The sequence below is a fragment of the Clarias gariepinus genome, chromosome 23 (assembly GCF_024256425.1).
Source record: "Clarias gariepinus isolate MV-2021 ecotype Netherlands chromosome 23, CGAR_prim_01v2, whole genome shotgun sequence".
NCBI classification, from domain to species: domain Eukaryota; kingdom Metazoa; phylum Chordata; class Actinopteri; order Siluriformes; family Clariidae; genus Clarias; species Clarias gariepinus.
The window spans coordinates 3,355,001-3,382,862 of NC_071122.1; the positions used below are offsets into that span (position 1 = coordinate 3,355,001).

Consider the following 27,862-nt stretch of genomic DNA (forward strand, 5'->3'; position numbering starts at 1 on the left):
CGTGTGTGTGTTCCTGGAGGTCAGGTGGTGGGCATGTCCCTCCTGGCAGCAGCTGGTTACGGGAGAAGTTTTGGTATCCTGTGGAGTCTAAGCATCATCAGTGTGGTGATGGTGGTGGGAGTCTTCCTCATCTTCATCTCCATGTTGGGGCTCATTGCAGCTCTGAAACAAAACCAGGTCGTCCTGTTCACTGTATCCTTCAGAGGAAAAGAAAAAAATCACAACTGAACATTAAACAGCTTTATAGTGTTTATTATCATCACAACATCCATAGACAGTGAAATACACTACACAGCCATAAGTATGTGCACTCCTGGTTCTCACACTGGACAGAACAACTCCATAGGCTGGAACAAACTTAAACCCTGGTCCAGCATGATGCCACTCCTGTGAGATCCACAAAGCCAGCTTAGTGAAGACATGGTTGTGTTACGTAGAGCAAATTATAACAGCAAACACAGGGGAAGGAATCTGAAATGGAAAGTGATTGTCAGAGTGCACATACTATTGGTAATAGTGTAAGAAATGACATGAATAAATACACTTTAGCACTGGGATAACATGCAAACTGCGCACAGACCCAACGCGGGAATCGAACCTCGGACCTGGAGGTGCAAGGCGACAGTGTTAACCACTAAGCCACCGTGTCATCATATATCCCGCCTATGTGCTTTTTAAATAAATACATAATAATACAACTTATAATAGGTTATTAGAAAACATATAAAGGTATAATAGGTTTTTAATTGATCTCTTGTTTATGAACTTTTTTGTTTGTTTAACTGTGATAGAAAAGCATAAATAAAAAGGCAGGAAGCTATGACCATATAAGGCACCAAGCACTAGATATGGAAAGCCACAGGGGTCAGAACCATGAACATGAAGTTAAAGTCCTTAATCTTTTCCCTTTTGTGTGTGTGTTTGTCAGTACATACTGGCAATGATGTTAGTGTGTATTCTCCAGTTCATTGTCTCATGTTCCTGCCTCGCTTTAGGAAGAGAGAAACAGGTAAACTAATCCGAGCAATCTGATTGGCTGGGATGTGTTTCATCACTCCAGCCTCTAACTTCTGTGTGTGTGTGTGTGTGTGTGTGCGCGCACAGGAGATGTTACTCAGCATGTCCTGGAAGATGATGAGTAATGAAACCCGCCGGTCTCTCGAGCAACAGCTGGACTGCTGTGGTCTGATCAACAGCGCAGAAAAGCAGCACAGGTTCAGGACAGATGTGAATATGTGCATTGCTGTACGTGGACAAGTGACTCCACACCACACACACACACACACACACACACACACACACACACAGATTGTTTTAATATCACCGCATCATTAGGCTGCGTAACAAACCCCTGAATAAACTCAGCACAGTGTTAAATAGTACTAACTGTAAAAATCTGAATAGTAATGTCCTAACATCAAGCGGACCAGCTTTGTGATGTCATGATGACGCCAATTCGGACGTGAAATATATACAAATTGTCATCCATAAAATAAAATAGTTACATCTAGTAATGAGCCTTAAATACACTAGAATCTTTACATACACACTCAGCGGCCACTTCATTAGGCAGACCTTGCTAGTAATGACCATTGTTAAAAGCGCTATACAAATATAGTTGAATTGAATTTAATTAAAACTTTCTTTTGAGATTTTGGTCCATATTGACATGAGAGTATCTCGCAGTCGCTGCAGATTATTCAGGTCCACATCCATGTCACGAATCTCCCGTTCCACCACATCCCAAAGATGCTCTATTTGCTTTAGATCTGGTGACTGTGGAGGCCGTTTGAGTATATGACCTCGTTGTTCGTGTCTCAAAATGTCCTGTTTGAGATTCTTTTAGTTTTGTGACATGGCCAACAATAATACTCAGGTAGGCAGTGGCATTTAAACCAGGCTTAATTGGTACTAAAAAGGCCCAAAATGTGCCAAATCTCCCCCGCACTATTACACCACCACCACCACCACCAGCCTAAACCATTGATTAATGCTGATTAATGAATAAAGTTTTTCATTATTTATTACATTTAAACTTTACAGAAATGATTAATGATCTACTGTCACTCTGTGTGTGTGTGTGTGTGTGTGTGTGTGTGTGTGTGCGTGCGTGTGAGGAAGTCGTGCAGAGGAACATCTCACTGCTTCACATGTGGAGATCTGATGCTGCAGCACGCTGCCGAGACACTGGGCTTTCTGGGTGGAGTTGGATTGTTCTGCAGTTTCTCACAGGTTCCTCACTTATCATCACTTGTGTGCCAGAACCTTATACACCTCGTTTATACATGGCTTAGTGAAATTATATAATTATAATATTATACACTAAACAATACAAACAGCAGCATCATGCTTACTTTGTGTGTGTGTGTGTGTGTGTGTGTGTGTGTGTGTGTGTGTGTGTGTGTGTGTGTGTGTGTTGCAGTTCATAACCGTGTGGCTGGCTGTTCAGTACAGAAACCAGAGGAACCCTCAGATCAGTTCCAGAAGCTCGTCATAACCTCCTGACCTCTCAGACTTTAATTCCACTATTTCACTGAGCTCATATCTGGAGTTAAATTTGATTCTGATTTAATTTCCTGATTTTCTGCTTCAAATCCGAAACAAGACAAAATGTAAACATGCAGCACGAAATGAAATAAATAAAACCATCTGAGCTGCTTTACAGATGAACGGTGGAGCTGTACTGCACTGCAGATTTCTCCTGTGTGTGTGTGTGTGTGTGTGATTAGTGTTTTAATTAAATGTGTAACTTTATAAATATGCTAATTGTTTCACATGACTTGTCACTCTCAGTCATTTTATCATCATGACTTACAATATTTCTATTAAGCAGTAAAAATTGATTGCAGTTATTGCATTATATTTTTTGTATTCTATATAAATTTGTATTTTTGCGCTTTTATTATAATAACATACTCGCTATACAGATGAACAGCCTAAAGTAAACTCCAGGTTGAGGAGGCACGTTACGGCTAGCTTGCAGCTCGGGCAAGCGGTGAAACACAGACCTGGAACTGACCCGGGACTAAACTAAGACTAATCTGGGCCTAATCTGGGATTGTGACTGACCTGTTATCACCTGATATTGGGTGTATTAACTGAGATCAGGAGATGACTGCAGGACTAGGTGTGAATAAGCAGCAGTGAACACACGCCTGAAGTGTAAAAGAGAATCGGAGTTTAATGAGAACATTAGCCGTAACTGCTCATGAGTCCAACATTCAAAGAAAAACAAACTAAACTAACTGGGGATAAACGTTGAGAACATGAAAGCATTTAGGTAAGGGTTAATTACTGAGCGGATAACCACGCTTGTGCGAGTGTGTCTGCGTACAGAGGCTCTACACTCACACATCTTTACACTTACTTTTACTGTTTCTTAATTTTGGTTGTGATGCATATTTTAAGCGGCAATTTTTTTTTTTTTAATGTTACAAGATCACCAAAATTTTCAAATTTAGAATTACATTTAAAAAAACTAACAAACTAAAATAAAATAAATTTTAATTAAATACTCATTATTTATTTTCCAAAGCGACAAGAGCCACAGCAGAGCGATAAAAGAGCTCTGGAGCCGCAGATTGCCGACCCCTGCTCTAAACATATTATTGATTTCTGAGCAACACAAAGCGTTGGGTTTGATCGTCCTGCGAGAGGAAGCAGAACTGCACTTTATTTATTAGCATTGTACATTAAAAAAGCAAAATCCCAGAAAAATTAATAAACAAAAGATGAATGACATTATTTTCTGCATATGGCTTTAGATTTCATTATAAAGTGGAAAAAAACTCTTGTTTATTATCTGCTGATTAACTGTTAAAAAAATAACAGTTAGATGTGTGTGCAGGATGTGACTAACACGCCGAACGTAACACAAGGGTCTGGAATTATTCCTTTATTCCTGGATCTGATGTGTTTGTGTGTGAAATGATTCAATTAATGACTTTCTTTAAAAAAAACAAAAAACAAACAAAACAAACAGTTCAACTTAAAGTTAAAGATAAAATCTCCCTTTCTGCCTGAACCTATTCAGTGAGCTAGGTCAGGAGATGGGAAGTTTCTGACTGGAGTTACGACACTAATGTGGCTAATATTGTTAACGTGGCTAACGGCACAGTGATGGGCGCGATCAGGCCGTTGCGGTCGTTAACTCTGGCAGTGTTTAGCGTACAGCTGAAGTGTCAGTGGCTTGTTTGAAATAAATGCCAGTGCTGTCTAACTGACAGCTCCACTGATGAAGCGATGAACTGCATTCACCACCCCACCACCCATATCCCATATCCGGACTCGGTCAGAACCGCAAGCACCACCGCGAAGGGTTTACTACAGTAAGAAAATAAAATTAAAAGCCATGCTGTAACGTGACAAACATTAAAAAAAGATAAAAGTCAGGTTTTGGTCCCCGTCATGTCTGTAACGCAGCCAGAGGTGTTGCCTTTAACAGACATCCGATGGATCAGAGAAGAAGCTGTGCTCCAGGGCCGTTAGTGCCGAGATCCGTCTCAGGGGGTCAAAGGTCAAGAGTTTCTGTGGAAGAGGGGAAAAGCATTAAAATTATATACATACGGTGTGGACAGAAAGTTCTCAGACTGGTTCAGGTTCTCCACAGGTCGAGGTTCCACAGTCGCCTTACAGAGACTAACTGTGTGTGATATTAGTGTATAATGTGTGATATTATACTGTGATTCTAATGTGTGTGTGTGTGATATTATAATGTGATTGTGTGTGTGTGATGTGCGAGTGTGATATAATAATGTAGTGTAATATATTGTGATTATAATGTGTGCGTGTGATTATAGCAGTCTGTGTGCGTGAGTGTGTGATAAAACAATGACATTATAATGTGTGTGTGTGTGTGTGTGTGTGATTAGTGTGATTAGTGTTATTGCAATGTGTGTATATGAGATAACAGTCGTAATGGCTGTGTGTAAGTGTGTGATAGTGAGTATGATATACATGTACGTGTGACTATAAAATGTGTGTGTGATTATAGTTTGTGATTATAATGTGAGTGATAGCGAGAGGAAGTGTGTGATTATATTGTGTGATTATAGCGAGTATGAGATTACAGTGTGATCATAATATGTGTGTGATTATAGCATGATTAGAATGTTTGTGTGATAGCGAATAAGAAAGTGGGTGTAATTATAGCAAGTGTGTGTGAGATTATAGTGATTTTAATGCGTTTGTGTGTGTGCGTGTGTGTGTGTAGTGTGAGAGAGAGAGGGAGATTATGCCCACGCACCATGAGCAGATCTGCTGCCTCATTGGTTAACTCAGGAATCTGGTCTGTGATTGGTTGAGGATGCTGAGGACTGAAGTTTTCTCGTGATAATGTGACATCATTAGGCCACTCCTCCTGGCTGGGCAGACCAATTACACTGCAGGACCAACAGGAACAAGGAGGTGGAGACAGCGATCAGTGTGTGTTCATCATACATCTGTACATGCATGCACGCTCACGCATAAGGAAACAAGGAAATAACCAATAGCTTGGCACATGACACCATCCCTGTGTGTGTGCGTGTGTATATGCTCACAACTGAAAATAAAGGATCTTTCATGTATTTTGTCTTCTTTGTCATTGTGTTTTGGTTTTCTGGACACACAACATTTGTCTGTGTACAAAATTAAATTACTCAAACATACGAAAAGATCTTGGTCAGCTGGTCCACTTCTGATTCTCCACAGAACAGCGGCCTGAAAGACAAGAAACACATGAGTCTGAGGGGTGAGGTGTGATGTATGAGACGTAAGCAGAACGTAAGACTCAGACACACTTGCGCATGAACATCTCAGCGAAGATGCAGCCAGTGCTCCACAGATCCACAGGTGTGGCATAACTAGAACCAAGCAGAACCTCAGGGGAACGGTACCACAGTGTCACCACCTTACACACACACACAAAGTTATGAAATAAATGAAGAAAATGTAGGGAAGTCATTTTAAGTAATAACTATGGTGAGACTAATTTTATTAAATACAAAACAGAGGTGTGTGTATGCATGTGTGTTTACCACAGGTGTCAGAGCCATAGTACAGCTGTATATTCGAGCCAGTCCGAAGTCAGCGAGCTTGATCTGCCCGCGACTCGTCACCAAGATGTTCTCAGGCTTCAGGTCCCGATGGAGAACAAGGTGAGAGTGGAGGAACGACAAACCACACAGCAACTGATGCATCAGATCCTACGCACACACACACACACACACTCATTAACGTGCTTAAAAGAAACTAAAAAGTAATAATTACCTCACAGTAATGACATCACTCTTACCCGGATATGGTGAAGAGGCAGGCCAGGGGCTGGAGCTTTCTCCAGGTACGTCTTCAGATCCTGATCCACGTGCTCGAACACCAGCGTCACCTTCGTCTCCTGCTCAGTCCTCAAACTCGCACATACATCCATCAGCCTAGAACACACATGCATACGTGCACGCACACACACATACCTTTAGTCGATCTTGTGTGTTTGTGTACAGTTTATATGCGTGTGTTTGTGCGTGTGTGAATGAGTGTGTACTTGACGATGTTGGGATGATCGAACTGTTCAAGGCGCCGGAGTAGGGCCACCTCCCTCACAGTGGACAGAGGGAGCCCCTCATGGTCCGTCTGCACTCGGACACTCTTCAGGGCCACGAATTTCCCACTCTCTTTATCCCGCGCTTTATACACCGTCCCATAGGCTCCACCGCCGATCTCCGCCACTGGCTCATACTGCACAACACCGTTCTGCGCCATGGCCAGCTACACACTATCACAACATAGCAGAATGAGGAGCCACTGTTAAACACACACACACAATCTTCCTGTAGAAGACGGAGCACATGCACAAATCTCAGACTCACTTCAGTTTAACAACTTCAGAAAGCAGTCCGTCTGTGTCTCTTCATCTCCATCTTTGCCCCTCATATTTCATACATGTCTAATCTACAGTAAACTGCATTAACTCATTTATATTACCATGTGTGATTAATTTTTTTTATCATTAATGTTAATAACTTAAATATTTAAATAATTAACAGTAATGTATTTGTGCTGTCCCACACTAAGTCTCTCTTACACTCGCACACACACACAGGTGCTGAGAGTGGTTACTGTTGCTGTTTTTGTGGGGGTCTTTCGTACCAAGGTAGAGGAATCTGTAGAGACGACAACAACAACCCAGCATTCTTAAGACTAACAGAGAGAGAGAGAGAGAATTCCCAGACAAATTCCTGAACTTTGTGTTTCTCCTGTCTGTAGTAAAACCAGAAAAAGCTGCACGCACACACTCACCCAAACACATTACTGTTTAAGACATTCCATGTATTCATTTTTAATCAGCTGTGTTTAAGCCTAAAGTTGTGTAAACTCCCCTGTGTCTGTTGACATTTCTGACCCTGAAACTCTCTGTTGATGTTATATAAAGCCTTATGGGGAATCACCCGGACCTGATACTGCCCTGCTAACTGAGTCAAGCACTGAGTCGGAAGAACTCACTTCCTCACTCCCACACACACTCTCTCTTTCACATAGAAACATACCCCATCACACGTATTCACACTTTCTCTCACACACAAACACACTCGCGTCAGTGATGCACTCTCGCACACACACTCACTCACTCTCGCGCACACACACACTCACTCTCGCGCACACACACACACACACTCACTCTCGCGCACACGCACTCACACACTCACTCTCGCGCACACGCACTCACTCTCGCGCACTCACTCTCGCGCACTCACTCTCGCGCACTCACTCTCGCGCACACACTCACGCGCACACACTCACGCGCACACATACACACTCACTCTCACGCACACACATACACACTCACTCTCACGCACACACATACACACTCACTCTCACGCACACACATACACACTCACTCTCGCGCACACACATACACACTCACTCTCGCGCACACACATACACACTCACTCTCGCGCACACACACTCTCTCTCACTTGAAAACACTCAAACACACATACATACACACTTTCTCTCTCTTCCACACACACAGTCTCTTATCCACACTCACAGTCTCTTATCCACACTCACAGTCTCGCACACACACTCACAGTCTCGCACACACACTCACAGTCTCGCACACACACTCACAGTCTCGCACACACTCACTCTCGCGCATACACACACACTCTCGCGCATACACACACACTCTCTCTCACTTGAAAACACTCAAACACACATACATACACACTTTCTCTTTCTTCCACACACACACACACACACACACACTCACTCTCGCGCGCACTCACTCTCGCACGCACTCTCACTCACTCTCGCACGCACTCTCACTCACTCTCGCACGCACTCTCACTCACTCTCGCACGCACTCTCACTCACTCTCGCACGCACTCTCTCACTTACTCTCGCGCATACACACACTCTCACTTGAAAACACTCAAACACACATACATACACACTTTCTCTCTCTTACACACACACACAGAGTCTCGCACACACACTCACAGTCTCGCACATACACTCACAGTCTCGCACACTCACTCACTCACTCTCGCACACACACTCACTCACTCACTCTCGCACACACACTCACTCACTCACTCACTCTCGCACACACACTCACTCACTCACTCTCGCACACACACTCACTCACTCTCGCACACACTCACTCACTCACTCTCGCACACAAACAGCAAACACTCACTCTCGCACACACACACTCACTCTCGCACACACACACTCACTCTCGCACACACACACTCACTCTCGCACACACACACTCACTCTCGCACACACACACTCACTCTCGCACACACACACTCACTCTCACACATACACTCACTCACTCTCACACATACACTCACTCACTCTCACACATACACTCACTCTCGCCCACACATACACTCACTCTCGCCCACACTCACTCACTCTCGCCCACACTCACTCTCACACATACACTCACTCACTCGCACATACACTCACTCACTCGCACATACACTCACACTCACTCACTCGCACACTCACTCACTCGCACGCACACTCACTCACTCGCACGCACACTCACTCACTCGCACGCACACTCACTCACTCGCACGCACACTCACTCTCCTCTCGCGCGCACACTCACTCACTCTCGCGCACACACTCACTCACTCTCGCGCACACACTCACTCACTCTCGCGCACACACTCACTCACTCACGCGCACACACTCACTCACTCACGCGCACACACTCACTCACTCACGCGCACACACTCACTCACTCTCGCGCACACACTCACTCACTCTCGCGCACACACTCACTCACTCTCGCGCACACACTCACTCACTCTCGCGCACACTCACTCACTCTCGCGCACACTCACTCACTCTCGCGCACACTCACTCACGCGCACACTCACTCACGCGCACACTCACTCACGCGCACACTCACTCACGCGCACACTCACTCACGCGCACACACACTCACTCACGCGCACACTCACTCACTCTCGCGCACACTCACTCACTCTCGCGCACACTCACTCACTCTCGCGCACACTCACTCACTCTCGCGCACACTCACTCACTCTCGCGCACACACACTCACTCTCGCGCACACACACTCACTCTCGCGCACACACACTCACTCTCGCGCACACACTCACTCACTCTCGCGCACACACTCACTCACTCTCGCGCACACACTCACTCACCCTCGCGCACACACTCACTCACCCTCGCGCACACTCACTCACCCTCGCACACACTCACGCGCGCACACACTCACGCGCACACTCACTCACGCGCACACTCACTCACGCGCACACTCACTCACTCACGCGCACACTCACTCACTCACGCGCACACTCACTCACTCACGCGCACACTCACTCACTCACGCGCACACTCACTCACTCACGCGCACACTCACTCACTCACGCGCACACTCACTCACTCACGCGCACACTCACTCACTCACGCGCACACTCACTCACTCACGCGCACACACACTCACTCTCGCGCACACACACTCACTCTCGCGCACACACACTCACTCTCGCGCACATACACTCACCCTCACACATACACTCACCCTCACACATACACTCACCCTCACACATACACTCACCCTCACACATACACACACTCACTCACTCTCACACACTCACTCACTCTCACACACTTACTCACTCTCACACACACTCACTCACTCTCACACACACTCACTCTCTCTCACTTGAAAACATTCTCTCAAACACACATACATACACACACACACTTTCTCTCTCTTCCACATACACACACACACACACACACTCACTCACTCTCGCGCGCGCGTGCCCGCTGCATGTCTGCCATCTGGACAGTCCCCCCTGAACCCGGTGGGAGACCTCAGTAACACGTCGTTCCCGCCCGACTCGCACCGCGGGTTAGAGTTTAACGAGAAGCGCTGGTTGTGTTCCACTTACCGAGTTTCCTCCGGGAGTTTATTCACGCCAGAACTCGCGAGAACTCAGCAGCACACACGCGCTGCACATCTGGCCTTCCTCTCTGTGTTTGTGTGTGCGAGTGTTAAACTCTTCCTTTACTTTTCCTTTCGTTTATAAACTCTTATCTTTCTCTCTTTCTCACACACGCACATATATTTATATATTTATATACACACACACACACATGCAGTAACTCTCTCCTCCTCACTCGATGCTAAAACTTCTATCGACTCGCTAACTGACTCACATTGTGAAAATTAGATGCTTCCTGTGCTGCCATACGTCACGCAAGTGGGCGTGACCATGTGCGCCTAACCCATGCCTCGTTCAACGCGTCAGACGCAGACCACGCCCCCACACGCTGACAAGTTTCCTACAGAGCCAATTAATTATTATTTTTTACTTCCGTCAGGATTCTTAATTAAAATGCGTTACAGTTCCATCATGTCATTTAAATAAATTTAATCAATGTCACATTCCGTATTAAATGCACATGGATTTATTTATCTTAGTGCAGTTTAATATATATATATATATATATATATATATATATATATATATATATATATATATATAACATCTACCAAAATTTTTTGTTTGATTATCGCCCCAATTCATGTCATGACACAAAATGTGGGAAAGCCAATGAGCCTAATCTGTATGTGTTTGGATTGCGAGGTGACAGTGCTAATTATAACGCCACCGTGCCAGCTATTTATAACTGTAGCTTTGAGCATTTCAATTTACTAATAGTTTATTAAATAATCATTTTGTTTCTTTCAAAATAAATAAATAACATATGTATACGCACACCACATATCTAATGCATGTGTTGGTAATAACCAAATTTCATATCTGAGGTTAAAGTTTTAGGTAATATGCAATTATTTATATCAATAAAGTATTAATATATTAATAATAACATTTATGTTATTATTAATATATAATATTATATATAATATATTAATAAACAGACTTTATTCAATTCAATAGTGTTTAAAAATATAAAGATCTGTAATTTGCTTACACGTTTTCTATTAAGTTGTATAACTGGGTAAAAGGATACGTATACATATAATAAAACTGTAAAGTTGGAATTGTACATTTTTTTAAACTGCATGAGTGTGCAGTTAAATTCCATGCGAATGAAGACGCAGGCACATCTAGTATCAAATAAATCTATTAATCTATAAATCCAAAAATCTAATAAGGTATTTATTTTATATATACGGCAGAGATAGATAGATAGATAGATAGATAGATAGATAGATAGATAGATACTTTATTAAGCCTAATTAAATTATTAAATTATACTGAGGTGCTTTTTTTTGGTCAAAAAAGTATTATAATTGTTCTGGTGATTGTTCTTTCTATTATCGATCTTCTATAGTGCTTTATCCTGTACAGGATTGCAGGAAGCCTGAACCTATCACAGAAGACTTAGAGCATTAGGCGGCGCACACACACACACACACACACACACACATACTTACTTTCAGGCTGCCAATCAGCCTAATCAATGTCTCTTTTTTACTGCGGGAGAAAACCAGAATACCCGGAGGAAACCCACCAAGCACGGGGAGGACAGGTAAACTCCATGCTTGTTCTGTACATGTCAGTTTGTGTGTGTGTTCTCTGTACACTTGCCTGGTTTGGCATTCATTTGAATGTGCACAGTGTAGTGAGAGGGAGAGATTAATGACAGGAATAATCATGGCCTCTTTATATTATTGACTGTAACCTTTTCACATATTCAAATGGTTTTATTTTTTTCTTTCATGCAGTCAGGAGATGAGATGAGAAATCAAAGCCTAGAAAACAGCTCTAAAGTCTAAGTTTGAGTTGATTAAAAGATGAGAACACTTAATTTATTGTTTTTTCTTTTATTTTATTTATCCAATGATTTGTGAAGGACACATATTTAAAAAAAAAAAAAATTAACTTCTATGTGTTGTTTATGTGGATTTTTATGTAGGAATATGACGTTTTTATGATTAAAGCCGAACAGAGACGGCTCTCGCGGCGTGACGTCATTCTTCCGCGACGCCTTTTTTTTCTTGCAGGAGCGCGTGCCGGCGCAGCTGCTAGCTCAGCTTATCTCGTTTGACTTAAACTGCGTTTAAACTCTTTTGTTTAGCTTCAAAATGAGTGTATGTATGCCCCAGAAGAAGTTTTACCGACAGAGAGCTCACTCTAACCCCATGGCCGATCACACATTCGAGTAGTGAGTGTTTTATTACCACAGCTCTGCCTCAGTGTTGATTACTTTCTGTTACAGAGGAAACACAGTGCGCGTGCTGCACATAGATAACTGTAACTGTTAGATTATTGTTTAGTTTATAATCAAATCTAAAGGTATAAAAGTTTAGATACATACCAGATATGAGGTGTGTTGATGTGCATGGAGGTCTGAGCAACTTAAAAAAAGTCTAAATTAGGTCTTAAAGTTACAGTGTTAAGTTAGAATTAAAGCTCATCTATCCACCTCAGATCTGTTTTTTTTTTTTTAAACCAGTGTTGAACAAATACTTCATACTTGTATAATAAACTTTATTTATCTGTTCTCTCTCTCTCTCTGTCTCTTTGTCTGTCTCACTGTAAATGTGTTTTTCAGTCCTTTGTGCCCAGAGCAGATGAATTGGTCCCAGCTTTATCCTGAGTATTTCAGTTCAGATGATGAGCAGATGGAGACAGAGGGACGACAGAGTGCTCAGGTGGAGTTTGCTGATATCGGGTGTGGATACGGGGGACTGCTGGGTAGATAACGCACACAGGCAGACACATGCACGCACACATACTGTACACAAACACAGGAAGTGGAATATCTTTCAGTCCAGAGAAACGTCATAACACAGATACACACTGGTAAAGAAGACCGTCAGATAAGACGTAAAACTCTGCTGACTCTTTGCTTCAGTTCCTCTCCACTCAGTTCATCCTTCATTACATTTTCTTCTGTTTTTATATGTTCCTTAGATGCTCCTGGTCTGTTTTGCGTTCTCTGTAAAGTGTACAGAACATACATTGCGCTAGTGAGTGAGTGGTGACAAAAACAAGGACTTGGATTTAAAACAGAGAGAAATTAGGATTAAAGATTTTAACCCTTTTAAATACTAAAGAAATTTTGATTTACATTCACTCCAACTACAGTCGCGCAACAGTTCGTCTTTTACTTAATTTTATTACCAAATACACATTTATTATGTTTAATTCTCATGAATGCATGAAACCTCAGTCATGTGCTGATTATGGCTTCTAGCAGAGCAGTCTGGGATGTACGTGAATTTAATATGTTCAACTGTAAAACTTTAATAACTAAAAGTTTTTTTGTTTAAAATGTTGGTTGTAAATTAAATCACCCACAGGGGGTCGCCAAATATCACGTATTTTAGTTCCAGAGTAATATCTTCTCACCTTATGATTCACTCCTTTTCTCAGTGTTTGTATTTTTTATTCTTCTTACTGTGTTTTAATGCCTTAAAACGTTAGTATTTCTTTTCCGATGCAGAACATTGCTGTATTTATTCATGTTTTTGTTTTGTTTCCGTTTTAGTGGAGTTATCATCGTTATTCCCTGATCAGCTCATTCTGGGTTTGGAGATTCGGGTTAAAGTCTCAGATTACGTTCAGGATCGGATCCGATCTCTCCGCGCCTCTGAACCAGGAAAATACCAGAACATTGCCTGTGTGCGCAGTAACGCCATGAAATACCTCCCCAACTTCTTTACTAAAGGACAAGTGAGTCAGCGACAGGAGACCATCTTATCATCATCATATCACACAGCCCATAGGCACAGCTTGGACATTTTCTTTACACACTGACTTGTGTAGTGCATTTATAAACTGTTACACATACTATGCAAACACTCAAGTAAATGTGGTTTTTTTTTTTTTCTTTTTTCTAATAATGGTGTGTGTTTGTGTGTGTGCAGCTTAGCAAGATGTTCTTCCTGTTTCCAGATCCCCATTTCAAAAAAACTAAGCACAAATGGAGGATTATCAGTCCAACTTTATTAGCGGAGTACGCATACACACTGCGAGTCGGGGTAAGGGCACACGCGCTCACGCCCCCTAGGGGGAACTAAAAGTCAAACCCACAGTAAGAATTCTGGTTTTATTTTATAAGACTGGGTCATGTAAGAATGATCAGCCGGTGTTCCTCAGAATCTCTTTGGCCCTCTCTGAGCTTCAGCTGAGCCTCTGAAGGCTTCTGAGGAACGCTGAGGTTCTGAACGTTCAGCTTCTCATGTATGCTTCTGTGAATCGTGTGTTCTGCTTATTCAGTAAATTAGAGTAAAAGTCAATGACACGGAGGACTCCACCTGCTGTTTACTCTCTCAGCTATTTCTGTCTCTCACTTACACACTGAATCATCTGATTCAATCGGGCAACTGATTCATTCCTTCAACTGATTCACCCTATGTCAGCTGACTCACTTTATTTTCCCACATCTCATCCTCTCCTTCTGGAAATAACATCTGTATTTAATGTGGACTGCTATCGCTCTCTTTCTCTCTCTCTCTCTCTTACACACACGCGCACACACACCATCACTTTTACATTTTTTTCTATGAGGGGAAGAGAGCATTGCTATGCGTTGTTAAACGTGTGTGTGTGTTTGACAGGGTTTAGTTTACACCATGACAGATGTGGAGGAAGTGCATGTCTGGATGGTGAAACACTTCTCAGAGCATCCGCTATTCAGCCAAGTGTCTGAGGAGAAACTGGTACTGTTTTCACACACACACACACAAACAATTATTCATAAACAGAGAAAGACAGGTAGACTGATAGACACTGACTGACTGACAGACATGCAAACCGACAGATGAATATGTACAAGTAAGTGATAGGACAGAGATGCAGAGGTAGACAGAGGGGCAGTAGATATGGACTGAAAGTGTGAGGGGTGGACAGAGGGGCATGAGGGCAGGCAAATAGTTAGGCAGACAGTTTCTCTACTTTTGCTAGCACTTTAACATGACCTTTAACCTTTTTTTTCCTTGCAGATGGATGACATCATTGTGGGCCGTTTAGGAACATGTACAGAAGAAGGGAAGAAGGTGCAGCGGAATGGAGGAAAGAACTTTCTTGCTGTTTTTCGCAGAATCGAGGACCCGAGCTGAAACTCTTTCTTCAAAACCCCAGTGTGATGACGCGACCACCAGAGCCCCAGCATTCCAGGACCTAATACAAAAACGTGCCATTTGAAATGAGAAGCAAAATAAGCTCTAACTCATTTTACACTCGCCAGAGTTTTTGGTAAATAATGTATTAAATAATTAAATTGTATTTCTGATTTTTAATGTTGAGTTTCTGAGTTATAAAATGAATCATTTCTCATGTTTCTGTTTTCTTAAACATTTATCAGAGATGGGTTTTGTTCTGAGAACCGCTTTAAATGGACTTCTGCAGAGTCTCACATGGATGGTGCTTTAGAGCTCAGAACCTAAGAGAGCTCCTCAGGACTCATCCCCGTTCAGTCAGAAAGAGATTTCTCCTCTCAGTCACTTGCCAAAATTTTTTTTCCCCAGAGTTAGCACTAAACTAATCTCATTCGCAGAGATAAACCACTGTGTGTCTGTGACTGTTCCTCTGACCTTTAATCATTCTCACACACACACAATGATTTTTCCTGAAGTCTGTCTTTCTGTTCTGTGAAAATCGTTTTAATAAAGATTAAACAATGTGACCTTAAATCTAAACACGAGCACTTCTTCCTAAAATCTGCCATGTCCTGAGGATTTTTTGTGTTTTTTATATCCTCATAATTCTAATCAGTGCTATTAGGACGTGAGTGTGTGTACACAGCAGTATCACTGATCTGCCCACAGAAAGCTGATGAGACGCCTGCATTAGACACTCATAAGTCGATAAGCAGGAATACACTCCTGGTTAATCAGCTAATGTTGCTGTTCCTGATGCTTACACAGCTAGCAGCTTGCGAACAGTTCATCACAAGGTGAAGAATTAATTAATCCGCATCAGTTCCTTCCGCTTAACGGAACAGACATATACACCATGAAGACAGCCTTTGTTCTTGAACGTTAACACACTTCGGTGTGTGCACATATAGTGTTTTTGGCTCTGAGCCAGTTAGTGAAAACTAAATCAGACAGATTTCTCAGATTAATTTATACAGATATGAATCACTGTATTCCTCTACAGTTGCTTCAGAGAAACATAAATCATTAACAAGCTTCTCTTTATCTGTGTGTGTCAGAGAGAGAAAGATTTCTGAATAGCATGGTGTAGGCTTTGGCATGAATCCCTGACTTCAGCTAACAGTAACATTCTCTTTCTCTCTCAAACTGATTTACCAGAAATATCTTTATTAAAACCAGAATGAACTGAAATCTCTGGATATTTCTCCTGGACCTGTTAGATTATGATGGAATCTGTTTTAAGCTAGCTAGCGAGCGAGTAAACAGGCCCTAGTTAGTGACTAGCAAGTTTACATGAAAATTATCACATGGGTGTTATACTGCTGTGTTCTAAGTTCAGTTCAATTCAGGTTTATGTATATAGCGCTTTTAACAGTGGTCACTGTTGAAAATCAGCTTTACAGAATTAAAAGCATTATGGAAATGAATTTTTAAACTGTAAAGAAATATGTATGACTCATTATTATCAGAGTGACGCTGACGAGTAACCCGAGGATGATGATAAAGCTGTATTTGTAATTTCCAGCCTCCATCCAGTAAAACCACGAAAAACATTGACTTTGGTGTTAAATACAACTTATACTGTATAATATTATTTTTATTTTATTGCATATCAGAGTCTGTAGAGTATTTTATTTTGAAAAATCGGCAGATCATCTTTCATGTTCTGTTGTCTGTACCTTTTACCCACATTTCTTTCTGTATCAGTTTTGGTGCCCGATAATATTAAGCTAACATTACAAGCTAACTCTAATTAAAATGAGTAAAAACAACGTCTCTGGAGAGCTTCTTTGAAAAAGTGAAAATACTCAATGGTAAGACAGCAGAAGAGATGCTGAGACTGCCAACAGAAAGCTGTATTTAAAAGAAAATGCCACGATCACGGGTTTATCGCAACAGGTGATTCACATGCTCACTCTATATAATAGATGTGGCCTTAAATTTGAGGATCTTCAATCCTACAGAAAATCAAAGTGGAATATCCTGGGATTGCCACAAAGCTGTAAAAACCCTGCTTTTATTTCCAACAACCTCGCTTTCTGCAACGAAAACAAAATTCCGTAGCAGACTGGAAAGAAATACACTCAGGGCTCACACTTATTCTGCGTTATATGTTGTATTAATTATGGATTTTATTCTGTCGTATTATTAGCATACAATGACACGTCTTCAGAAAACTGTCTTACATAAAACTGGTCTGTGGTGTAAAACAGGTTGAAGACCACTGTTTTAAGGTTACTCAGAACACACACTTTAGCGGAGGCGGCCATGTTGCTCTCTCTCTCACTCTCTCTACACACATGGTGAGGTGGAGATGGCATTATTACAGCCTGCAAATCCCCACTTACAGGATTTCCACAGACGCATTTCTGAGACTCAAAACCATCAGAGATCTGACCGCGAGCTATAAACAACATTACGAACTTGTGCACACACGTACACACACATTACAGAAAGATTTAAAACACCATCATTACTGAACAGTGCTAATTGATTACCCATGATTATTATTAACATGCCTTGGCATTAATGTTTTTTCATGCATACGTTTTACTTAATTTACATTAAACTTGTATATGCATGTGGGGGACCAGTAGTTGACCTAAATTTTATTTTTGGATTTGACCTTTGACCTCTTTGCCTCAAGTGATGACCTTTCACCCAGTTCCTTTCCTGAGTACTGAAGTTGTTTAAAGCAGTTTTAAAAATAGTGTTCAACTGTTTAACAGCAACATTTTATATATATACAGTGGTGTGAAAAACTATTTGCCCCCTTCCTGATTTCTTATTCTTTTGCATGTTTGTCACACTTAAATGTTTCTGATCATCAAACACATTTAACTATTAGTCAAAGATAACACAAGTAAACACAAAATGCAGTTTTTAAATGATGGTTTTTATTATTTAGGGAGAAAAAAAATCCAAACTTACATGGCCCTGTGTGAAAAAGTAATTGCCCCCTGAACCTAATAACTGATTGGGCCACCCTTAGCAGCAATAACTGCAATCAAGCTTTAGCGATAACTTGCAACGAGTCTTTTACAGCGCTCTGGAGGAATTTTGGCCCACTCATCTTTGCAGAATTGTTGTAATTCAGCTTTATTTGAGAGTTTTCTAGCATGAACCGCCTTTTTAAGGTCATGCCACAACATCTCAATAGGATTCAGGTCAGGACTTTGACTAGGCCACTCCAAAGTCTTCATTTTGTTTTTCTTCAGCCATTCAGAGGGGGATTTGCTGGTGTGTTTTGGGTCATTGTCCTGCTGCAGCACCCAAGATCGCTTCAGCTTGAGTTGACGAACAGATGGCCGGACATTCTCCTTCAGGATTTTTTGGTAGACAGTAGAATTCATGGTTCCATCTATCACAGCAAGCCTTCCAGGTCCTGAAGCAGCAAAACAACCCCAGACCATCACACTACCACCACCATATTTTACTGTTGGTATGATGTTCTTTTTCTGAAATGCTGTGTTACTTTTACGCCAGATGTAACGGGACACGCACCTTCCAAAAAGTTCAACTTTTGTCTCGTCGGTCCACAAGATATTTTCCCAAAAGTCTTGGCAATCATTGAGATGTTTTTTAGCAAAATTGAGACGAGCCTTGATGTTCTTTTTGCTTAAAAGTGGTTTGCGCCTTGGAAATCTGCCATGCAGGCCGTTTTTGCCCAGTCTCTTTCTTTTGGTGGAGTCGTGAACACTGACCTTAATTGAGGCAAGTGAGGCCTGCAGTTCTTTAGATGTTGTCCTGGGGTCTTTTGTGGCCTCTCGGATGAGTTGTCTCTGCGCTCTTGGGGTAATTTTGGTCGGCCGGCCAATCCTGGGAAGGTTCACCACTGTTCCATGTTTTTGCCATTTGTGGATAATGGCTCTCACTGTGGTTCGCTGGAGTCCCAAAGCTTTAGAAATGGCTTTATAACCTTTACCAGACTGATAGATCTCAATTACTTTTGTTCTCATTTTTTTCTGAATTTCTTTAGATCTTGGCATAATGTCTAGCTTTTGAGGTGCTTTTGGTCTACTTCTCTGTGTCAGGTAGCTCCTATTTAAGTGATTTCTTGATTGAAACAGGTGTGGCAGTAATCAGGCCTGGGGGTGACTACAGAAATTGAACTTTTAACTGTGATAAACCACAGTTAAGTTATTTTTTAACAAGGGGGGGGGCAATTACTTTTTCACACAGGGCCATGTAGATTTGGAGTTTTTTTTCTCCCTTAATAACATAATCTTCATTTAAAAACTGCATTTTGTGTTCAATTATGTTATCTTTGACTAATAGTTAACGGTTTTTAATGAGCAGAAACATTTAAGTGTGACAAACATGCAAAAGAATAAGAAATCAGGAAGGGGGCAAATAGTTTTTCACACCACTGTATATATAAATATATATATATATATATATATATATATATATATATATATATATATATATGTGTGTGTGTGTGTGTGTGTGTGTGTGTAATAAAAGTGTTTCGGAATGGAAGAACTCGAGTGTCCTGCACCGAGCCCTGACTGAATTCAACCCCACCGATCCATCAGCTTTCGGATGAACTGGAACTCGACATTCGTTCCTGAAGAGTGTGTGGATGAACACAAATCCCCACACATGCACAGGCTCCAACATGTAGTGTACAGCCTTTACAGAAGAGTGAAGCGCATTAGAACTGCACATCTGGAATGGGGCATTCAACAATGACGTGTGTGATGGTCAGGGTGCACAAACTTTTGACCATATAGTGTTTCTCTGCTTTGTACATGGTGTGTCGTCTGTGTTTTGTGAAGTATTCAATTTTTTTTAAATCCATATTTTGCTTAAATTACTTAAAAGCATTCTTGATGTATTGAGTAATTTTATGTTATGGTAAAGTGTGTAAATTCACATGATGGTGCATTAGGAATGTAGTGTGATAATTATATGATAATATTTTAAGTTGTTAATGTATTGATAATATTTATTGTATTTGATAATATTAGTAAAGTTTATATGATAATGTCGAAATATTTAAATAAGTAAATAAAGGTGATTATATAGTATTGATGTAATATAGTGTTATTTAAATATATTAATCAGGTAAGATAATAACATAGAGTTATGGTGTATTGTGGTCATATTTAGATATAAATATGTTATAAATACATAAATATATCAATGAGGTAAGGCAATAAAATAGTGTGATAATGTGGTGTTATATAAATATATGAATGAGAGCAGGAGCATACGTGCTGAAACGTCTTGCCACATCTCTCCATCACATTCTGCTTTCTGGTCTTCTGTGAAATCTAAAGGAGGTCGAAGTCAGGCTGGGACACACACACACTTATCCAGGCCGAGTTCCCCGTACTGATTGGATTTCCACACTGAACACACACACAATGTTGGCCGAGCTCCAGGTTTATCTTGAGCATCAGTAACCTCACACACTGCATTGTATGTGTGTAACCTGTGTGCAGATCATTATGTCTGCTAGTTTAGTGTGTGTGTGTGTGTGTGTGTGTGTGTGTGTGTGTGTGTGTGTGTGTATGTGTGTGTGTAACCTGCTACACACAATGGAGTCTGCACACATCCATATACACACATATTGATTAATAGATTCATATGCAAAATCCAAAGGCCCTGGTCAGAGATTATCTGTGTGTGTGTGTGTGTGTGTGTGTGTGTGTGTGTGTGTGTGTGTGTGTGTGTGTGAAAGACACACAATGGAGTCTGCATTCACACACATCCATCCATCCATTCATACATACATACATACATACATACATACAGTGCATACATATCGATTTACATATTCATATGCAAAATCCAAAGACCCTGGTCAGACATCACCTGTGTGTGTGTATGTGTGTGCCGGGTTAAAATTAACACTTGCTACAATGCTACGTTACTACTATTCTGTATGTGTTTATCCATATGTGTTATAGTGATATTTAAATATTCTTCTTATTCAGTCAGTTGCATTAGGAAACACTGCAGCATTAGGTGTTTACACAGTAAACAGATAAGAGATTTCATTAAGCACTGCCGGTGTTAATTCAGGGTGGCAGGTGTAACTTTAGCAGCACAGGGGTAATTCAGCAGCACGGGGTAAATTCAGCAGTACAGGGGTTAATTCAGCAGCACGGGGTAAATTCAGCAGCACAGGGTTAATTCAGCAGCACAGGGTTAATTCAGCAAATTCAGGGGTTAATTCAGCAGCACAGGGGAAATTTTAGCAGCACAGGGGAAAATTCAGCAGCACGGGGTTAATTCAGCAGTACAGGAGTTAATTCAGCAGCACGGGGTAAATTCAGTAAATTCAGGGGTTAATTCAGTAAATTCAGGGGTTAATTCAGCAGCACAGGGGAAAATTCAGCAGCACAGGGGTTAATTCAGTAAATTCAGGGGTTAATTCAGTAAATTCAGGGGTTAATTCAGCAGCACAGGGGAAAATTCAGCAGCACAGGGGTAAATTCAGCAGCACAGGGGTAACTTCAGCAGCACGGGGTTAATTCAGCAAATTCAGGGGTTAATTTAGCAGCAAAGGGTTAATTCAGCAAATTCAGGGGTTAATTCAGCAGCACAGGGGAAATTTTAGCAGCACAGGGGAAAATTCAGCAGCACGGGGTTAATTCAGCAGCACGGGGTTAATTCAGCAGCACGGGGTAAATTCAGTAAATTCAGGGGTTAATTCAGCAGCACGGGGTTAATTCAGCAGTACAGGGGTTAATTCAGCAGCACGGGGTAAATTCAGTAAATTCAGGGGTTAATTCAGTAAATTCAGGGGTTAATTTAGTAAATTCAGGGGTTAATTCAGCAGCACAGGGGAAAATTCAGCAGCACAGGGGTTAATTCAGTAAATTCAGGGGTTAATTCAGTAAATTCAGGGGTTAATTCAGCAGCACAGGGGAAAATTCAGCAGCACAGGGGTTAATTCAGTAAATTCAGGGGTTAATTCAGTAAATTCAGGGGTTAATTCAGCAGCACAGGGGAAAATTCAGCAGCACAGGGGTTAATTCAGTAAATTCAGGGGTTAATTCAGTAAATTCAGGGGTTAATTCAGCAGCACAGGGGTAAATTCAGTAAAGCTAATTCATGTTTCTCATTTCTAAATACTGTTAGAGAGTTTCACTGGAACCTGAGAGAGACGAGTCGTTTCTGAACGATTCTTTTTTTTTTTTTTTTACGAGTCTTTAACGTGACTCACAGAAACGAGTCGTCTCAGAGAGTGATTCGTTCGTTTTCTACTGGGCGCGCATGCGCAAAGCGTCGCAAAAGCTCGGTAGGTGATGTACAGGAAACAGAAATGAGCGGATTATCTCACGAGTCTTCTTGACCGACGAGTTCGTTCGTTTGTTACGTGTCTCCCAGAAACGCTGTGCAGTGCACTATGGGGGTCACGTGACGAAAGAACGAACGACTCGGGCCAGGAAATATGAAAGGTGAGCCGCTCACTCTGTTCATCTGCACATCAGCTGCACTGTAAATGTTTTATTACTGGAACTGTAGTGTGTGTGTGTGTGTGTGTGTGTGTGTGTTTGTGCACTCGAGAAAAAAGATTCGTTCATTTGAATGAACATGATTCAAAGAACCGAGTCACTAAAATGATCCGAACTTCCCTTTACTACCTGAGAGAGTGCTCAGAAATCAGGGGTTTGCTGAAGTCCTGCACTCTGATTGGCCACACCCTCAGGACAACCTCGTCCCCTTTCTGTCAGAAATGGGTTGGCAGTGTGTGTGTGTGTGTGTGTGTTTGTTATAAATACAGGACAGGAATATGTGGGGGATACACTCATTCTATTAGAGACAAAGTGTGTGTGTGACCTGTGTGTAAAGTGTGGGTACAGAGTGTGAAGATGCTGCAGCAAGTGATGCGTGTGTCGTGGAGGAGCGTGACCCCAGTGATGAAGTGGGTGGAACCTATGGTGAGCGTGAAGACTCTGGATCAGATGCCCGGACCGTCAGCAGTCAGGTTCATCTGGGACCTGCTGGCAAACCGAGGACTGTCCAGACTGCATGAACTGCAGGTAAACACACTTACACACACCCACACCTGAGCACACATGGACACACACCTCAATATGAAGTGTCATGTTTTAATCGTAAATCTGTAGGACTGTGTATTAGTGCGGGAAGTGTGCAGTACACTCAGTGTGTGTTTATTCCCAGCTGGAGGGGCGGCGGCGGTTCGGGCCAATGTGGAAGGCACGTTTTGGGCCGGTTCTGACCGTACACGTGGCAGAACCCGAGCTTATGGAGCAAGTGCTTAGACAGGAGGGACACACACCTGTGCGGTCAGACATTTCCTCCTGGAAGGACTACAGGAATCACAGGGGGCATGGATACGGCCTGCTGACAGCGTAAGCTGCTCACACACACACACACACACACACATACATACATGCATACACACATATGCATACACCTTATTAAAAAGATAAATGTAAGTGGTTTAATGATGGATGGATGGATGGATGGATTGTGTTGTGTGCGTTTTCAGTGAGGGAGAGGAGTGGCAGAGTGTTCGCAGTCTTCTGGCTAAACACATGCTGCGTCCCAAATCTGTGGAGGCGTACGACAGCACACTCAACTCTGTAGTGAGCGACTTGATCACTAAACTCCAGCTCCGCACACAGCAAAATTCTCACGGAGTTGTCACAGACATCGCAACAGAGTTCTACCGCTTTGGCCTTGAAGGTATATATATATATATATATATATATACACACACACTCACACACACACACACACACACACACACACACACACACACACACACACACAGGGAGCTGGCATTAATTTAAAGAAATAAATAAAAGTAAAGAAAAACATCCATAAAGCATTTTTCTTACTCCCTCGTTTCCTCTCTCTCTCTCTCGCTCTCACTCTCAGGTATTTCATCGGTACTCTTCGAGTCCAGGATCGGGTGTTTGGACGCAGAGGTTCCCATGGAAACAGAGCGCTTCATCCAGTCTATTAACACCATGTTCGTAATGACACTGCTCACTATGGCCATGCCAGCGTGGCTCCACCGCCTTTTCCCCGGCCCATGGCGGACGTTCTGTCAGTGCTGGGATTACATGTTCCAGTTCGGTGAGTGTAAGAGTGAAGAGTCTACTGTGTGCTGATCATCAGTGAGCTGATCGCTAAAATAGCATGCTGCATTTCCTCTTCTCCAGCGAAAGGTCACATTGATCAGCGCCTTAAAGAGGAAAAGGAGAAGCTGGCGCGTGGGGAGGAAGTGGAGGGGCGATACCTGACCTACTTCTTGTCTCGAGCCGGAATGCCGTTAAAGTCTGTGTACAGTAACGTTACAGAGTTGCTGCTTGCAGGAGTTGACACGGTACAGTCTTTATTTTAATTTTATTTTTTTATTATTTATTTATTCTCACTAAACTAGCACTTTAAAACATGCTCACTTCCTCGCTTCTGTGCGTCCATCTCTCAGATCTCCAGCACGTTATCCTGGTCTCTTTATGAGCTTTCTCGCCATCCTGAGATTCAGGAGTCCTTGAGGTCAGAGGTCATGAAGGTTCTAGGAGACAGAAGAATCCCAACAGCAGCTGATGTAGCGGCCATGCCTCTGATGAAGGCCGTCATTAAAGAAGTCACAAGGTTCAGTTTTTATTCCCCTTATTTATTCTCTCCTATCCTTCTTATCATTCCTCACACATCAGTCCATTTGTTGTGTTCTGATTGTATGTTCTGATTTGCTGAGAGCAGCATCGTGTGTTCTGATTGGCTGAGGGAAATGTCAGGTCACGGTTCATGCTTTTTAATACTGTGTTATTGTTCATAAACAGACTGTATCCTGTGATTCCTGCTAACGCCAGAGTCATCACAGATCGGAATATAACAGTTGGGGGGTACATCATCCCCAAAAAGGTAGGGGTATTTTTATTTTTGCACAGAATTATGTTCACACGACTACACGGTAAATAATCAAAAATCTGATACTATTAATACTTGATCTGTAGTTTATCTTGGACACATGCTGAATGTATCGTGAATGTCCTCCCTACACCTGAACATGTGCAGTTAACACTCTTAATACATTTAATGTATGTATTATATGTGTATATATATGTGTGGTATGTTACACACTCATGTAACCCTGCCCTTCATTATAACCCTGCCCATTCACTGTGATGTGTCTTCACCTATTTGCAGACACTCATCACTCTGTGTCATTACGCCACATCACGTGACCCAGCTCAGTTTTCCGACCCAGACTCATTTTTCCCGCAGCGGTGGCTTGGCCGTGATAAAGTGCATCACCCGTACTCGTCTCTTCCCTTTGGGGTTGGGAAGCGCAGCTGCATCGGACGCAGAATCGCAGAGCTCGAGCTGTACCTGGCGCTCAGTCGGGTACGAGTTCTATTTTGTATATTTTGTTCAGTTAATCTTATTTAGTTTATTTCAACTGATATGTGATTATTTATTTACAATTAATTACAATTATTCTTTTTTTTATTCTCGAACTCCAGATTTTGCTGCATTTCGATGTGAAGCCTGATCCGAGCGGCCATGTGGTCCGACCCATGACCCGGACTCTCCTGGTTCCAGATAGAGACATCAATCTGCGGTTCATCGAGCGCTGAGTCTCAGCACATGGCAGCGAGACTCTTCTGCACAGGACAACAGTCCAGCACTCAATATAATTATTACGTATTATTATATTAATGCGTTTTTCAGCCCTCTGGGGCCCCCTACAGGCCTGCTGCACAAGCAGCACCTCTGTGTGCACACATGTACGTGTGTGTGTGTTTGTGTGTGTGTGCTTACACAGTGCTTTTTACAGACATTACATGTTCTGTTCGTCTGGAAACAGCACAGACCAGGAGCTGAATCTCAGGGACAGATAAATTATTCTTCTGTGAGTGTTAATGTAATGGACCAATCAGTATAAATCTGTGCTTGGGGACACGCCCCCTAGTAGACACTGCCCACTACAGGCAGCACACAGTACTGGACACGGCCCTAGTGGAAAGGGCCCAATAGCAGACAGGGACCAGGGCCCCCTAGTGGCCTGTTCAGTTCCTCTGATGTACTGTCCGTGTTCCTAAGGTCTGTCATTCCTTCCTCTGTTTTTTAAATGTGATATTAAATGTTTTTTTTTTATTATGAACATATTCATTCCACATAATTTTTATTTCTGTAACTAGAGGTAAACTGTAACTACTGTAAAATTTTGATGACCTTCACGTAGCACTTTATTTACATAACATTTATTTACATGTGATGATATTAATGCTCAGGTAATGGTGCTTGAAAACCATACTTTTCATTGTTACTGCAGTGATTCTGTAGTGTTACCGTTACTGTCACTATAGTGCACTATAGTGTTACTGTTTCTGTTACTGTAAACGTTACTGTTATTGTTACTGTAGTGATGCTGTAATGTTACAATGCTGTTCCAGTAGTATAACTGTAGCACGACTTACTGAACTGTTGCTCATCAGCTGAGTTTTTTTTTTTACTTATTTTATTAATAATAATTATTGTATCATAATAAATTGCTAATTTGAGCAAGTTAATAATAAAATATTTCTTTTAGTTGCTGCTTTACTAGTTTAGGAGTATTAACAGTAAGCAAATGTTAGTCATGTGCATAAAATAACCGCTCCTGGTGATTTTGCTCACATGAATAAATGTTTATGTGACTGTGACAGAATTTCTTGTCTTTAACTGGAGATTTTAACCATCATTGTAAATAACTGCATGTTTCAAACACCGAAGAACTCCATAATATCATCATGATACTGGAATGTCTAAGTTCAGTTTAAACTACACACATATATTTAAATCTGATTCTCCAGTTCTCCAGGTTCACATGCAGTGGCCTTGTGTTCTCAGGTGTTCTCAAATGCAACTAAAATTAAATCATTTTGGCTTTTTAAATTTTATTCATTTTTTAAATCATGTACATCCCCGATACCAGTTACATTCTCCCATGTTTATACATCACACGCATTCAAAAGTAAGTAATTTCTGTTAACAGTGTGGCGGCACAGTGGCAGAATGGTTAGCACTGTGGCCTTGCACCTCCAGGGTTGAGAGGTTAATTTAACAGGGTTTATGTTCTCCCTGTGCTTGCTGGGTTTCCTCTGGGTACTCTGGTTTTCTCTCACAGTTCAAAGACATGCAGATTAGGCTAATGATGATGATGATTGAGTGTTAAGTGTTGCTGGTTTTACTCCGTTAATATTGCATGTTTAGCTTGAAAGTTTAATTTTTCAGGATTTTTAGACTTATTCATTTTCAACAACACACTGTAAC

General features: G+C 41.8%; 4 protein-coding genes across 7 annotated transcripts in view; 3 read left to right on the top strand and 1 right to left on the bottom strand.

Moving 5' to 3' along the window:
- The window catches only part of LOC128511552 (tetraspanin-31-B-like), a 4,318-nt gene extending 1,648 nt beyond the window's left edge, over positions 1 to 2,670 (top strand). Inside the window, exons 2-6 of one of the 2 annotated variants that reach the window (XM_053484463.1) lie at positions 25 to 192; positions 929 to 1,009; positions 1,105 to 1,245; positions 2,122 to 2,232; positions 2,423 to 2,670. In XM_053484463.1, coding sequence (XP_053340438.1) covers positions 25 to 192; positions 929 to 1,009; positions 1,105 to 1,245; positions 2,122 to 2,232; positions 2,423 to 2,497 — 576 coding nt within the window. In that variant the 3' untranslated portion in view covers positions 2,498 to 2,670. Of the gene's footprint in view, positions 1 to 19; positions 193 to 928; positions 1,010 to 1,104; positions 1,246 to 2,121; positions 2,233 to 2,422 lie in introns of both variants that reach the window. The other variant, XM_053484464.1, reaches the window with a different exon arrangement.
- Positions 2,671 to 3,632: 962 nt separating this feature from the next.
- cdk4 (cyclin-dependent kinase 4) lies at positions 3,633 to 10,731 on the bottom strand. 2 transcript variants are annotated; one of them, XM_053484549.1, is made up of 8 exons: positions 10,425 to 10,731; positions 6,521 to 6,751; positions 6,275 to 6,410; positions 6,018 to 6,185; positions 5,781 to 5,890; positions 5,650 to 5,700; positions 5,246 to 5,381; positions 3,633 to 4,527 (listed from the first exon to the last, which is right to left on the bottom strand). In XM_053484549.1, exons 2-8 carry the CDS (start codon positions 6,736 to 6,738, stop codon positions 4,438 to 4,440), a joined length of 909 nt encoding a protein of 302 aa, XP_053340524.1. In that variant the 5' UTR covers positions 6,739 to 6,751; positions 10,425 to 10,731; the 3' UTR covers positions 3,633 to 4,437. The 2 variants fall into 2 exon arrangements, with proteins under 2 accessions (XP_053340524.1, XP_053340525.1); XM_053484550.1 differs by lacking the exon at positions 10,425 to 10,731 and adding an exon at positions 6,846 to 7,026.
- A 1,769-nt stretch (positions 10,732 to 12,500) lies between these two features.
- Positions 12,501 to 16,144, top strand: mettl1 (methyltransferase 1, tRNA methylguanosine). 2 transcript variants are annotated; one of them, XR_008356176.1, is made up of 7 exons: positions 12,501 to 12,669; positions 13,060 to 13,202; positions 13,999 to 14,183; positions 14,378 to 14,491; positions 15,071 to 15,172; positions 15,455 to 15,707; positions 15,817 to 16,144. XR_008356176.1 is itself a non-coding variant. In XM_053484237.1 (6 exons), the coding sequence occupies exons 1-6, from the start codon at positions 12,590 to 12,592 to the stop codon at positions 15,569 to 15,571; spliced, it is 741 nt and encodes a 246-aa protein (XP_053340212.1). In that variant the 5' UTR covers positions 12,501 to 12,589; the 3' UTR covers positions 15,572 to 16,144. The 2 variants fall into 2 exon arrangements, 1 of the variants encoding a protein (XP_053340212.1); XM_053484237.1 differs by having other exon boundaries at positions 15,455 to 16,144.
- A 7,274-nt stretch (positions 16,145 to 23,418) lies between these two features.
- LOC128511431 (25-hydroxyvitamin D-1 alpha hydroxylase, mitochondrial) lies at positions 23,419 to 26,895 on the top strand. The gene is made up of 9 exons (XM_053484297.1): positions 23,419 to 23,610; positions 23,753 to 23,943; positions 24,084 to 24,280; positions 24,476 to 24,676; positions 24,763 to 24,926; positions 25,032 to 25,198; positions 25,387 to 25,468; positions 25,754 to 25,951; positions 26,071 to 26,895. The coding sequence occupies exons 1-9, from the start codon at positions 23,440 to 23,442 to the stop codon at positions 26,182 to 26,184; spliced, it is 1,485 nt and encodes a 494-aa protein (XP_053340272.1). The 5' UTR covers positions 23,419 to 23,439; the 3' UTR covers positions 26,185 to 26,895.
- The last annotated feature ends 967 nt before the right edge of the window (positions 26,896 to 27,862 follow it).

Coding starts and splice junctions, on each gene's coding strand:
- cdk4 (XM_053484549.1), bottom strand. CDS start 6,738: ATGGCGCAGAACGGTGTTGTGCAGTATGAGCCAGTGGCGGAGATCGGC. Junction 6,411..6,520: donor GATCATCCCAACATCGTCAA/GTACACACTCAT, acceptor TGTGTGTTCTAG/GCTGATGGATGTATGTGCGA. Junction 5,382..5,649: donor CAGCTGACCAAGATCTTTTC/GTATGTTTGAGT, acceptor TTGGTCCTGCAG/TGTAATTGGTCTGCCCAGCC.
- mettl1 (XM_053484237.1), top strand. CDS start 12,590: ATGAGTGTATGTATGCCCCAGAAGAAGTTTTACCGACAGAGAGCTCAC. Junction 14,184..14,377: donor ACTTCTTTACTAAAGGACAA/GTGAGTCAGCGA, acceptor GTGTGTGTGCAG/CTTAGCAAGATGTTCTTCCT. Junction 15,173..15,454: donor AAGTGTCTGAGGAGAAACTG/GTACTGTTTTCA, acceptor TTTTCCTTGCAG/ATGGATGACATCATTGTGGG.
- LOC128511431 (XM_053484297.1), top strand. CDS start 23,440: ATGCTGCAGCAAGTGATGCGTGTGTCGTGGAGGAGCGTGACCCCAGTG. Junction 23,611..23,752: donor CCAGACTGCATGAACTGCAG/GTAAACACACTT, acceptor GTTTATTCCCAG/CTGGAGGGGCGGCGGCGGTT. Junction 25,199..25,386: donor GTCATTAAAGAAGTCACAAG/GTTCAGTTTTTA, acceptor GTTCATAAACAG/ACTGTATCCTGTGATTCCTG.